Source organism: Elaeis guineensis, chromosome 12, assembly GCF_000442705.2.
Source record: "Elaeis guineensis isolate ETL-2024a chromosome 12, EG11, whole genome shotgun sequence".
Lineage (NCBI taxonomy): Eukaryota > Viridiplantae > Streptophyta > Magnoliopsida > Arecales > Arecaceae > Elaeis > Elaeis guineensis.
In genome coordinates, this window is record NC_026004.2 from 475,976 (window position 1) to 491,284 (window position 15,309).

The 15,309-nt window shown below is 36.0% G+C and overlaps 1 protein-coding gene across 1 annotated transcript; it reads right to left on the reverse strand.

Annotated features, from left to right (window-relative positions):
- Positions 1–9,063, reverse strand: LOC105055664 (dolichyl-diphosphooligosaccharide--protein glycosyltransferase subunit 1B). The gene is made up of 8 exons (XM_010937577.4): positions 8,843–9,063; positions 7,866–7,910; positions 6,869–7,500; positions 4,837–4,984; positions 4,267–4,446; positions 3,213–3,281; positions 1,026–1,115; positions 1–363 (listed from the first exon to the last, which is right to left on the reverse strand). Exons 1-8 carry the CDS (start codon positions 8,951–8,953, stop codon positions 238–240), a joined length of 1,401 nt encoding a protein of 466 aa, XP_010935879.1. The 5' UTR covers positions 8,954–9,063; the 3' UTR covers positions 1–237.
- Positions 9,064–15,309: the final 6,246 nt, after the last annotated feature.

Genomic DNA, 15,309 nt, shown 5'->3' on the forward strand with positions numbered 1-15,309 from the left:
TGAGAGGAAAGATTAAGAACAGTGTTTTCACAAAGTAACACTGCTCATATTTTTTGAGAAACAGTCCAAAATTGTTACACTTATCATAATTATCCTACAAAAGCCTTGCAAGCCACTGATAGGTAATTCTTCAAAACCTCAGTAAAATGTTACAAAGGTTGAGAGTCTGATGTTTTTCTAATCGAACAACTGCTCTGAAAAGCTATAAGATGACACTTCTATCTTCTGAGATTAGAATTATGATTTTCTAATTGATAGATCAATGTGCAAGTAAACAATGCAAGCAATGAAAAACAGGAAAACTGCAGATACCAACATCAAGGGCTCAGCAAGCATGAATATTGGACTGAAGTCATAGTAGACCTGCAGCGAAACAAAAACATAAACAGAATATAATAAAATGAAGGCAAATAGAATGAAGCAAAGAGAGCACCAATATGTTGTCTAAAAATGAGAATTAGTTTCCAGTGGTGGAGTTGGCTATCTCACCCGTCAAGCCAACTAAAAGATAAGTGATTGAGTTATTGATGATGAAAACAATCTAAAAGGATATTCAGGAATTCAAATGATAAAGAACAGGGCACCATTAATACAAATCATGCACAAGAAACAGCCAGCTATATGTAACAATGACAGAAGGTATGAAAAGAACATTTTGCTGTCAAATTGAGTCATCCGTGTAAAACATATGCATGGATTCCCCCACAGTTCTTTCTTTAATACTCTATTTTTGGAGGGGTGAGGCGGAGGTTGAAGGGGTTTAGAATTTGAGCATTTCATGGCATTGTGCATTAGTGGACAAAATAAAATCAACCATTTTGAACTATAAGGAATCAAACTTCAGCTTTAGCACTTGCCCAAATACTCAAAATTTTTTTTTTCATATATGAATAAATGGACTTTCCCATTGGCTTCATCAAGCTGGGGCAAAAAAAAAAAAGAAAGAAGAAAAAGACAGAAATGGTTGTCCTTAACCAAATAGAATCTATAAATCTCAGTTTACATGAAATGTGCTGGAGAATTACCTGGAAAGGGATATTGTGCTCTGGTACTAAATTTCTCTTTTTGAGAACCACTGTAGTTCTCCCAACAACATCAAGATATGCATAAGTTGTCTGCAATAGTTACACAAATAATGAAATCTGTCTGATCAGGAGAAAGGTGCAGCTTGGAAAGCATGCAATACTGACAATGTTGTAAAGAAACAACAACTATGAAAAATATGTAACAAAGAAATTTTATTAATGTTTTCTGGTTTCAGATATCTAAATTTTCTATACGATGCTAGTATTTGGCACAGATGCAACAACATGAGACAAATTCAAGAGAAAGGAGAACTAAATATTTGTGATTGCATGTTTGTGCATGAGTTATTTTCTAAACAAGCAAAAATTATTTGCAATGGAGTATAAAATTAATTCTGGATAGAAGGTAGAGAAATTTTTTGATTGATGATTGTGGTCACATCCACTGAAATGCATGTCACTAATTCAAGTGGAAGGAGTATCTAATGAGTTGCTGTAATTTCATCACTGAAAGAAATGTTCTTGATAAGTTTATTTTCTCCATAAGATAATAATTTATGTGGAAAAAACCAACTTGAATGGCGATATTGAAAAAATGATCCGTCTTTAAAGCCACTGTTAAAGTGGCCACATTGTTGTGACTGCAAAGTCAGTCTGAGATCAGAGGTGGCAATTTTAGCCGACCCATTAGATGTCCAACCCGACTTGACCTGAATGGGGCAGATTTTACCAAACCCATTTAAATTTAGGGGCGGATATGGATTTTAGATGAAAAATCCAAAATGGATTCGGATCGGATATAGGTAACAGTATGCTCTGCCCCAAACCCGATTAGATATATAAAATAAAACCTCCACCCCACCCCCACACCTCCTCCCCTCTTTGCCCTAGATGCATCCTCCGCTCCTCCCCATCTCCCATCCATCCGATGCTGCGATGCCCCCATCCCTCTCCGGTCACTCCACACCTCCCACCCGATTGAGACTTGAGGATGGAAAAAGCAGAGGAAAAATCAGGGGAAAACATAGGAAAAATCGGAGAGAACATAGGAAAAATCAAAGAAAACAAAGGAAAGATGGAAAAAAATAAAAGGTAAGACCTTTTCCCACTTAGATTGATCCTTTTTTTTTTTTTGTTTCTAGATCTGTGGGGAAGGAGAGCACTTAAGGGAGATGGAGGGTTTTCTTGGGTTTTGGTTTGATTATTTTCTCAAGCATATGGGACTCCTAACGATGGAATAAACAGAGCAAGAATAGGGGAAAACATAGGAAAAAATCAAAAGAAACAATGGAAAAATTAAGAGGTAAGACCTTTTCCCACTTAGATTGATTCTTTTTTTTTTATTATTTTCACTTCTCTTTTTTGGAGATCTGTGCGGAAGGAGAGGAGATGGAGAGGTATCTTGGGTTCCAATTTGGTTTTTTTCTCAAGCAAATGGGATTTTGTGCGAGTTGTGGTGCGAGTTGTCCCTTGAGGCTTTGAGAGCTTAATCTTGATAGAAGCATAATATTTTGTGAGTTTTGGGAAATTTTCAATTTATGGAGTTTTGTTCTCATATGAATATGAGATACCAAATCCATGGTGTGAGATCCATTCTCACTTTATTCAACTTCATTTCATTCTCTCTTTCAAAGATCTGTGGAGAAGGAGAGCATCTGAGGGAGATCTATGAGACCTGACCCGACATGATCCAATCTAAACCTAGACAAGGCAGGTATTCCCGACCCGATGTAACCCACATCCTCTATTTTATCCGACCCAAGACGGATACAGGGTGAGTATGGGTATGAATTTTTTCATGAGAGGGGGGTATAGGTATTGGTTGACCGACCCATACTCGACCCGTTGTCATCTCTATCCGAGACCAAGAGCGAATGCAATCACGTTGCCACTAATTAAGAATCACCAAAATATTCAACTAGTACTTATAGAAGGGAAAAATAGACACAGATCAATGAAAAATAAATCAGTAACTGTATTTCTCTTTATCAATTAATGGTGACATTTTCAATCAAGAGCCCCTGCTTGTATGATAGCCCCAAAAATCAAGCATTAGCATCCTGAAAGAACCTTTTCATTGCTCGGTTGTGTGTGATTCTTTCAATCTCCAGCTCGTAATCATTGTCAAAGAACAATACAGACATCTCAACTCAGCTATTAATTTGGAAATAAATTACATGCAATTACCTCAAGCTGTTGATTTACTGGAAACGGAACCACAGATGATGGATTTTTGGATCCCTCGGGAAGCACCACCTGAAGCAACAATCTTACAGTCAATAGTTTCAGAAGGCAGTCCAGTCAACTATGTACACATGCATCACTAACAATCACCAATTTGTTCCTTTACACACCTGCTGATCACTAGTCTACTTTGAAATTCTTTTCATTATAAATGGCCCTGTCCATGTGGACCCAAGACTTTTTGAGACATTTTCCCCCTTCTCTCATTTCATAAGAACTCTTCCTAAATGTTGCATTATTGCATTTCTCGCTCAAGCAACAATTAAAAACTAGGAAATTTCTGGATATTGGTCATAGTATATGGAACAATACACCACTAAGAAAGTGAGTATTTATTGGAAAAGGCTCCAAATAATAACATGTGCTCAGCATAGAGATATACAAGAATGAAAAGTACAAGATTCTACAGATAAGAACAAGACTCTAATTCATTTTTTTGCCAATATCTGGCATTGATCTCCAGCTTCATCATCAGGACTAATGGTATATAAAGGACAAAATTGTTTCAGGAACTGCTAAAATAAAAACTTTATTATATAGCTTTTTAATCCTTGAAGAAATAGATGGTTATCTCACCTGTAGTGGCTATTTGTGAATTTGGATAATAATATTTCGAGTTCAACTCATCCCTATGAAATAATTTCCATCTCTAGTGTTTTTTAATAAACCGTCTCTCATAATCAGGGGAGACATTGGAAGAAAAGTTTTTAACCACTAGTTTTAATAGAGGATGCAATCCTTAAGCAACAGAGAGAATGATCCTGTAAAAACAGTTAGTATAAAGTAGTGTGTGGTTGAGGTTACGCTTCCATGACAGAAATTTATTACATTTTTTAGTCAAAAGATAACACAATCAATCTTTTGAGAGCTATATTATTGCCACAATTACACATCCAACAAACCATAAATGTTACGAATCTTCATAATAGAAAACTATGGAGAACCAGAGCATGATAATACATCCCTGAGCTTAAACAGTTAAACCTGTGGAACTTACTTTTATGGTTAGCTCATCAACCACAGTCTCAAGAAGAGGGCATCCGAAACTGAAGTTCAGGTAATGCTTGCCATCAGGTGATTCAAAAAGGAAATCTTGCAATGGTAGCCCATAACCAATGACAAAAGTGGCCTTCCAACCTCCAAATAATGGATATCGGGGTTCTATTTCCAGTTCTGACTGCAAATCAACACATGATGAGAAAATAATTTATTGGCACCACAGTATTAAAAACTTGTCAGTTGTCACAAAAGCACATTCATAGAAACTTCCGTACTCTTTACAGCACCAAGTGCATTCTCAAAATACTTTATAGATCGATTTTTCCCGTATACATATAAATAAATAAATATATGTACATATATTACATGGTACACATATATGTATGCTCATACATACATATATTTAGATATGTATGTATATACGTATCCAAACAGTTCTTAGGGAAATATAATAACTGTAAATAAGCGTATGCATGTGTGAGAGAGAGATTACATAAACAGTCTTGCGATAAGTTACACAAACAGTCTTGCGATAAGTTACATAAAGCAGACATTTAATTTTCTGTACCTTCTGAGAACCAATACGCAAATGCGATGATGAGATATTACCAATCTCATCACGATAATAAACTGAGTGAACTCGAGGGGGAAGCCTTGCAAGGAGATGTTTAAATGAAGAGACACCACTAATAGATGGCCTTGATTGATATTCAACCCTGCCAATGATGTTAAGCACATAAATGATAAGATAGCTACATGTGCAGTAACTACATGAATAAACCTCCAGACAACATGCATGCTTAAGATGCCACCCTATCAGATATACATAGGCATGGATTTGATTAGTTGCATAAGATCCATTTCTAATTGAAATAAACAATGATTCTCATTTAAATCATATGGGTTGATGCAACATCAAGCAACATGTCAAACAGCAATAAAAGTTCTTGTCATATTGATTTAAATATAAGTCACTAAACAAAGGCAATGAATTATATCTAATGCAGAGGAACAATCCTATCAAGCAATATTGCTTAACTCAGAAAGTCCATGGGAAAATAAACCTCGTATCTTTCAAAGTAGTTGAACTTAGGTTGGTTGGGAATCTAATTTCAGTCAATGTTTAGGGAGTTTGATCAATACTAAGTTGGTGGGCAGTCCTCAAATTTGCATTTGTTTTGGATATTTCAGAATCTTGGATAATTGTAGTTTGGCTAAATTATGTTGAATTCATTAGGTAAATGCAGTAAAACATCTGTTCCTTGCAGTAAAGTCCATGTTTCCTTTAGTTACCTTATTTGTGTTTATTTTCACAGACTGGGTTCACAAATCACTAGCTTTCAGAAAAAAACAGATATGAAAACAATGAATGCAAGAAATGAAAGTTTCATGACAAGGTGACACTGATAAAAACCACATCAATAAAGATAGCAATGTTGTCATGTTTTCTTGACCGATCTGCTTCCCAGAACTTTGACATTATCTGCAGAAGATGAGGATCTAGAGACCTACTTCACGGAAAGAACACCCCATGTGTGTGAGTCAGAACAGTGATGAACCTTCCAGAAGTGAAAGTACAGCACCACCTCTTGCTTGTGCTTAAAAATAATCAGTTTGATCCTATGATTTATGTCTCTACGTCTCAACTGTATAATAAAAGGGGTCTTGGTTTCCTTTACCAACCATGAGGCATGGGAGTTAAATATCCAACAAATTAAACTAACAAATGTATCATAATGCTTCAGTAGAAAGATTGTATTCCATGATCTTTCTAGACTGGAAATTGGAACTATACTGGGGAAATTCGGTTTTATCAATCAAATTGGGCCAAAAAAATTCTTAATCTTGGAAGACCCTGGATTAGTTTCTCTGTCTCTCCATGCATCCTAAAAGAAAACAACTTTATATACCGTCATGCCACACTTGGATAATGTGGCAGTGCAGCAATATCATACCGGAAGGCAAAATAATATGACTTCATCTGTTCAATTTACAAGAATTGATTGCTAGAAGCAGGGTGTTCTCAAGAATATCATATTAGGTTAAGAAAAGGTCAGTGTCATGGTGCAGGTTTATATATTTCACTGGATACATGACATGTCTGAATCCAGCTCATTCAATATCACTAGCTTTGTGACTTAAGTTAGTCTTTATCTTGGACACGATGAATAATGCTTGGTTGGTGCCAACCTGAACAAATGCTGACATTTGTTGCTAACAGTTAATGTCAAAAGTCAGCACCTACGGTGCATTTTGTACCAGCCTGGATCATTTGTGCTTCTGAACCTTAAATGGCCTTCCTAGGAAGATATTGAGCAACATAAGAAGATTGTCAGGTAACCATAGGCTAACAGTTACAAGTGTAACAGGAACACGAACAGAAGAGATGGATCAACAAGATCCTTACAAACAAAGCAGTGGAAGTTAAGAGAAATGAATGTAATAATAGTGGATGGACTTGGGAAGCCAAGAACCCAACCAACTAGCACCTGGCATCAGAGAAATAATTTTGGATCAAGATCACTTACGTTGGTCAATCACTGGGCAAACCTAGACTCGCATAATTTTATGATGACATTGCATATGTTTCCCGAACTAACCTTGAAAAGATGCCTTTGTGCCGTGCACCAGCATGCTTGAGTTTGTAATGATCCCTGACCTGAAGATTTCCCCAATGAGAAATTTCCACCTCACGCACGAGTTCTTCAACAACTGCAAATGGATTGTTGTTCTCGAAATGTACAATTATCGGAGAATATGAATATGGTGGAAGATCATGATAGAGGCCATATCTTAACTCTGTCCCAGCACGGTTAGTAGGATCTACCCTTGTGTAAGATTCCACCTTGTTATTTGGTGTTTTGATATATGTAATCTGCTCCATAACATGATAAGGTGATAGGAGTGTTGCACTGTCATGATAGTAAACAAACTGAGTCTCTGACTGGCTGATCTCCACCGGGAATGGCTCTAGACAGTGTGTTACTATGTAGAGCACCTCCAACACTGCTGCCTCACCAGTCTTTAATGGATTACGCAGAGATATAGAGAACAGATGAGCGCCATTTGGTGTATCAGGTAACTCAGTTGGATTCACAGAAAGAGGTACATATATTTTCTTTTTGCGTTTTCCTTCAGTTGTGGATGCTTTTACCATTGCCAGGTGTTCAGCTTCAGTAGGTGGGAAAGCAAGGAGAACATCTGAAGCTTGAGATGCCCCGGTATTTTCCACCTGAGTGAGTTTCATGAAAACCAGATGTAAATACTAAACAGGAGAAAAGCAATCAAGGGTGACAGCAGAAAATAGGTTCGAGATATGTATAGCCTACTCCAAACTAAGAACTATAATCAGTGCCCCCCCATTTTTGATAAAATTTGAGGAGACCTCCATCTATCTATGCCGAATGCTGTAAAGAAGATTTGATATGCAAAATTTTTTTGCTCCATTTAATATCATTTCAAGAGGTACAAAATAATAGATGCTTCTTCACCAAAATAAAACTTTATGCAGATTCTGATAAACAAGTGCATAAGTTCCTATTATCAGTTCAATGCAAAGAATTAAGCAGCACTTAGCAGGTGTGTTTGAAAATGTACCTTCAGAGTCAGAAAAACCCTTACAATGGACGAAGTCAGATCAATCTGCATCAGCATCAAATGCAAGATTAGTTGAAGTCATTAAATTAGGAATTGGGCATCTTCTCATTACCCTTGCAATGGACGAAGTCATTTTGCCTAACAATCCCCCCACCCCACCACCACACACACACACACACACACCAAAAATGGAGGAGGAAGAAGAAGAAGAGAGACTCACAGACACAAAAGGCGAAAAAAAGAAAAAAGAAAAAAAAGAGAGAAAAAAACATATCAGTATCCATACTTGCCAACACAACAGTCCTGCAGCGAAGTCAACGCTTCATGTAATTTGAAGAAAATGGCTGTGCACAAACATAAAACTTCTAAAGTTTTTTTTTTAAAAAAAAAATTGGATCGATAAAAGGGGCTTCACTTCCATCCCAATAAAAGATACGTTCCATCGATATTGCTATTTAAAGAGGAAGAAGTTTAGAATGTGGGATGCCTTGGTCACTGTTGGACCTATAAAAAAAGGTCTCCAAGAATTGATTAGCCAAATGCTATAAACCAAATGGGAAAGGAGAAAAACTGAAAAAAAGAAACCTCTTTCCAAGAGAATATATTGCCTGGAAAAAGCAGCGGGATGTTAAAGACCTGTAAAACCTCTTTCCAAGGGCTAACAAGAGAAGGTACCATCACTCAGGAAACGACTGATGAAGCACAAAATCCGACCAAAGAAAAGCGCCGCAACGTTTCAAAAGCAAAACAAAGAGGATCGAAAACGAGGAAAGAAACAAATGAAAAAGCTGAAGATATTTAGATTCATCCGCGCATATCATACGATTCTGAATCAAACGAGTGTAATACTGAAACAAGAAAACAGATCTGATAAACCATGCCTCGGAATATCACAGGCGCAAGCCATAATTCGAATACGTGGCTGTTTTAAGGGGGAAGAAAATCCGGGGGGACATGGGAGGGATTGGGGAGCTTACCCGTCTCTCTGCGGAGAGAACTCGAATGTCCGGCGTGGAGGAAGAGGATGAACCCAAGGAGGAGGAGGAGACGAGGAGAAGAAAGAGGAGGACTAGGGTTCGGCGATCCATGTTCCTTCCCCACGATCACAAAGACAGAGAAGCAGCTCCGCCCGACCCAGACAGAGTCAATGCCGTTTCTGTTCTTCCCCCGTGGCGTATCCAAGCAGGGCCTAAGACGAGCCGCGTTGGTGTTGCATCAGGGTTCAGCCGCACGCCGTTTTGCAACGCCCTCTTGATTCGTCAGAATAAGGTTGGCTGGCATGAATAGAGGTGGTAATTTTTGACACGGTCCGTAAACCCGCACGACCTCTACGTGCAATTAAATGATTTCGATCGGATCGGAAATGGATCGATCTGATTACAATCCGCACAATTTCATATCATTCGTGGGTCGACCCACGAGCTTAAATACGATCCATATAATTCATTTAATATTTTTATAAATTTATTAAAAAATAAAATTATTTTTTTTTTAAAATTCATAATAATTTTAAACCCTAACAACACCTATCTAATCTCAATCTAATCCCCCGCCTCAGAAACTCGCAGCCGCAACCCACTCTCTGCCTCTTCTGTTCTCAATTTTTCTTTGTAGTCTCTCTCCCTTTCATGCCATCTTTTCTTAGTGACAGTCAGTTCTCACGTGATTCCTCTCTCTCAGTTCTCATCAGGTTCCTCTTTAGCCTTTCTCCTCAATTTCTCTCACGCCATCTCTGTTGTTGCTGATTTTGGGCTGTTAACTTGTTATCTTTCCTTTTTAATTTTATCTGTCTCATATATTGAAGGCCCAAAAGGGACTATCTACGTCAAAGGGATCTTTCACATCCGGATTCAAATACCTGGAAGGTCTCCCCCATTGACTCACAGCTCCTACGTTACATTCTTTGTGTTTGTGTTCTTTTTTTCGGTGTTTTTGGCTCTTGTAGTGATTTTTTGGATGGGGTTTCTTTAATTGTTATATTAGGTACCCACTTCAGCCTCCAAGTGGATCAAGTGTGCCAATTGCCACTCCCATTTACCATCCTAACATCAACAACGGATGTAAAAAAAAACTATAATTAATAATAATAGCTATAAATTTAAGATCCTGCACACCTATGCAAATAACTATTATGAGCTTACTCTTCGAGCAATTTTTTTTTAATTTGTTGCTATTTTTTTAAAACCATTGCCATTTAATATTTATTATATTTATACTTAATACAATGTAAAAATCATCTTTGTTTATAGGCGTTTGTGTAGGATGTGTTCCATTGCTAGATTGATGGAAAACTTTTTTTGACTACAATATCATTTTTTTTTTGTTTCTCATATTTTGGATTAGAAGAGTTTAATCTCCATTTAGTTTTTCTATCACTGCTGCATATAGAACATATATATATATATATATATAATCCTTTGTATTCAAGTCTTTCAATTGAACTCTCCTAGTTCTTATAAAATAAAATCCATATATTGTTAAGGAGATATTGTTAAAAAAAAGTAGATTTGATTTTGAAAATCTAACTAGGATTTTACATTTTTTTTGTTTTGTAAACAAAAATAAAACTATATTTTTTTCTTCTAATTATTTGGGTCTTACTTGTCTTGTAAATCAAATTAAATAGGAATTGCTTACAATATTTAGATTGTAAATCTAACCTAGATGTTGTCTAACGTAGATGGCTGAAAGAGTAGGAGAGTCTTTAAATATCATTGAGAGAAATGAAAGCATTATGGGAGAAGAGGACCACATTGAGACTAAAGATGAGAAAGAAGAAGATATTGTTCAACTGGCAGAATCAATTAAAATAAAAGATAAAAAAACTGCAAAAAGGAGGTAAAAGCAAACTTCGGATGTGTGAATGCTCTTTGACGTGTTGCCAATTACAGAAGATGGAATCAAAAGAAGCAAGTACAATATTGTGGTGTTGTTTATAAATGCAGCAGCAGCTATGGAGCAGGTAATATGAAACGACACATTTCAAATTATATTAGGAGAGATACAAGAGATGTTGGGCAATTATTGATTTCTCATAGTAGTGCTGCTAACTTAGTTAATGCTTCCTCTAAAATCAATCCGGAAAAGTTGAGAGAGTTGTTGGTATCTTGTATGGTTATCCATGATTTGCCATTTTCATTTGTTGAGTGGGATGGGCTTAGAGTTGTTTTTTAATACTTAAGGCCAGAGTTGAAGATGATAAGTAGGAACACTTGCAAAGCTAATTGCATTAAAATGTTCAAGAGAAAGAGGATTAAGATAGAAAATATACTAACTTCTGTATCTGATAGAGTGAGTTTGACATTAGACTCGTAGACTTCAATAACCACTGATTGATATATTTGCTTAACAGCTCATTTCATTGATGAGGATTGGCATTTGCAAAAATGAATACTTAACTTTCCTTTTATGCCTCCTCCTCATAATGGAATATCATTGGCGGAGAAGGCTCACACTTTTTTAAGTAATTAGGGCATTGATACCAAAGTGTTTTCAATTACTTTAGATAATGCATCATCAAATGATGTTTCGGTTGATATGTTAAGAACTCAGTTGAACTTGAGAGAAGGGTTGGTATGTGATGGAGAATTTCTTCATCTTCATTGTTGTGCTCACATTCTTAATTTGATTGTTCAAGATGAATTAAAAGAGATTGATGAATCTATCTAAAAGATTCATCAGAGCATCAAGTATCTTAAAGGTTTTCAAATTAGGAAACAAAAATTTTTGGAGTATGTTTCTCATAGTTCTCTTAATTCTAAGTGAGGTTTGAGGTAAGATATGCCAACTAAATGGAACTTTACATTCATTATGCTTGATAGTGCACTCTACTTTTCTTGAGACGGATGATATTTTGAAGGTATATTAATGTACTTACTTCTAATTTATATCTTAGTAGCTTTTATTAATTTAGTTTCTATGAGTTATGGATTTCTTTTAGGTAGTGATTGTGAGTTGTCTATGCATGCATTACTTATATTTTATACTTGCTAGTTGCTATTCGTATTGGTTTTTGTAGGAGTTTGATGATTTTGAGAACCATGAATTCGGTCCACAAAAAAATCAGCTTGAGCTTTACTTAGATGAACCCAAGGTGAGTAGAAATGCCAAGCTAGATATGTTTGCTTATTAGAAAGCAAATCAATTCCGATATCTTGAAATAGTTGTAATGGCAAGAGACATTCTTACCATTCCTGTTTCAACCGTTGCTTCAGAGAGTGCATTTAGTATTGGTGGAAGAGTACTTGGTCAATTTTGAAATGCCTTGAAACCTGAGAATGTAGAAGCAATTGTATGTCTTAGAGATTGGTTGTATGGAGAGAGATATAATAAATTAACAATTGTGAATTTGTTATTTAATGCAATTGTCTTTTTTTCATTTTATGAGTTTCTTCATATTTCTTAAATTTTTGTTTTTTATGATTTTTGTAGATAATGCATTGGTGACACATGAAGAGATGACAAATGATTTATTGAGCATGAAAATTGAGGATGATGATAAAAAGGAGGAAGATGTTCTTGAGTGCACAAATTCTATGAAGACTTAATGTTTATTATGTATGAACTATGGATTATGAAGCGTATTTTGAAGTGAGTCTTGATAGTTTTAACTTTTAAGAAAGAGACTTAGCTTGCGAACTTTTATTATATTGTGTTGGAACTTGGATGGCTATATTATTATGTATTTTGTAGATTATTGGTTGTTATTTGGTGTTAAAATTTTGTTGATTTGTGGAATTTAAATATGGATATGTTTGTGGTATAATTTAATTACTTTTACATTGAAATAGGTTTTCATTCATGATTGATGCTAGTCTTTATATATATTTTTAGTAGGTTTGTTGTATCACCACTATTATGGGTTTTTATTGGGTTTTGTTTGATTTTTTTATGGATTTTATTTTTTTTCAAAATTTATATATTAATTTATTAATTGTGTCATAAATAGGTTACATGGGTAGTCCGTTTAAAAAGTTATCCATGTATGGATTGTGAATCTCAACTTATTTAATAAATGTGCCAGGTTAGAATTTATGTTATATGGGTTGGGTCGTAAATGGATTAACCCGTGTTTATGGCCCATCAACCTATTTTGCCACCCATAGATGATGTGTGCGGCGTGGACAGCAACGAAATGGGGCCGCAGTGGGTGCCTCACAAGGAGAGAGGGAGGTGACCATGGCGACAGGCGAAATGAGCTTGGAGCTCGAGAGGGACTATGCGGAGGAGCGGCAGCCAAATGGAGGTGCCGCAGGTGGTGCGGCAGAGGGGGGTGGGTGTGGGTTAGCCGTAGATAGAGGAAGATAGAGGATCGACGGGGGGGGGAGGAGAGGGGAGGTGGGAGGAAGGGAAGGGAGAAACGAAAATAAAAAATAAAAAATAAAAAAATTAATAATAAATTATTATTATTTGATTAATAATAAATTATTATTATTTGAGTAATAATAAAATATTATTTTAAAATATATTTATCACTAAAAATTAATAAATATATTTCACTAAAAATCAATAAATATATTTATCACTAAAATAAAAATTTATATAATAATAAAATATATATTATTTTTAAAATAATTATATAATAAATAAAAATATTATTTTAAAATATAAGAGAATGGAGAATAAAAATTTTATTTGAATCAAAAATTTTATTTGAAGATAAAAAATGTAAGAAAACTACCTTTTGTACATCAGGGGTGGATCCATGAATCTTAGGGGGCAACCCCTGGATCGTCTTCTTTTGAAAAAAAAGACATTGGCATGCCTTTTTGGACTGACATGCAAAAAAGAATGATCCACAGGATGACCCTTGTGTCAGGAGATGACACATGGGTCAACCCCTTTTGCACTGCCAGCCAAAGCAGAGAGATCATTATATTCCAATAAAATTTCTATTTTCTATAGCCACCCCCCTCCGGCATCATCTATAGCTCCTCCACCTATTCGTCGCTACTCAATGCCCCCTTCGATGCTGTATTGTATTATTATTATTATTACTAGCATATTATTACTCACACGATGCATGGGATTCTTTTTTGTTGAGTAAATATATCATTTTAAAATAATATTTTTATTTATTATATAATTATTTTAAAAATAATATATATATTTTATTATTTTATAAAGTTTTTATTTTAGTGATAAATATATTTATTACTTTTTAATGAAACATATTTATTGATTTTTAGTGATAAATATATTTTAAAATAATATTATTAATCAAATAATAATAATAATATATTATTAATCAAATAATAATAATTTATTATTAATCAAATAATAATAATTTATTATTATTTAAATAATAATATTTTATTATTCATCAAATAATAATTTGTTATTATTAATCAAAAAATAATATTTTATTATTAATCTTTTTTTTTCTTTTTCTTTCTTTTTTTTCTCGTTTCTCCCTTCCCTTCCTTCTCCCATCCTCTGCCTTCCTCTACCGGCAGCTGATCCACACCCTCCCCCTCCAGTGCGCCACATGCGGTACTTTTGCCCGATCACCACTCCTCTGTGCCATCTCCTTGAGCCCCATGCCCGTTCCTCCCTGCTGCCATGGCCGTCTCCCTCTCTCCTCGTGAGGCTTAGGCTGTGGCCTTCTACGCTGCACCCGTTGTGGCTCCATCTTGCCACCGTTTGCGCCATCCACCCTGTGCTCCATGCGACCACCATCCCACCCTCTCTCCCCGTTGGGCCCTAGTGAACCTGCACGCCGCGCGGCCACCAACCCCTTCTCCCCCCCTCTCGAGCTTCGACGAACCCACGCCCCATGCGACCACCATCCTCCTTCCCCCTAGCCCGTGCCCCCTCCATTCTCTGTTCGTGCCTCCTCCGTCCTCCGTCTGCACCCCTCTGTGCAAGAAAGCGAAAAGAAATCGAAAGAGAAAAAAAAAATAAAAAGAGAAATCACATGTTGAAAATATGATTTCATCGTAAACTTATATTTTTAATATGCGGTTTTATTTTTTTAATTTATATTTCAAAATATAGATCGTGGGGTGCCATCTCAGTTTGAAATCGCACGTTGAATAGGTAACAAAATAAGGTAGAAAGAAGGGTAGATTTGAAAATAAATATTAAAAAAAAAAAATTTAAAAAAAAAATCCCACGCAAGGCAACAGTGAAGAGTGGAAGAGGAGGTTAGGTAGCGAGCACGGAATGACGACTCGAGCGCGAAAGTTTGATGCCTCCCGGAATAATATATATAACCGACGTCGATTCATATTGCTTATATCTTCTTCAAGCCGATAGTCACGGAGTATCGTTCCAAAGAAAGGATTAAGCATAACATAATTTTTCTGCTCAACACGAGCACGGTTATGACATCGTGGTGTCACCTCAAACTAATGCTCATTTTTTTGCAGGAACATGTACGTGCCTAGAGTCATGGATTTATGCGGCTTCACAGGAGGATCTACATCTATGGCTCAAGAACAAG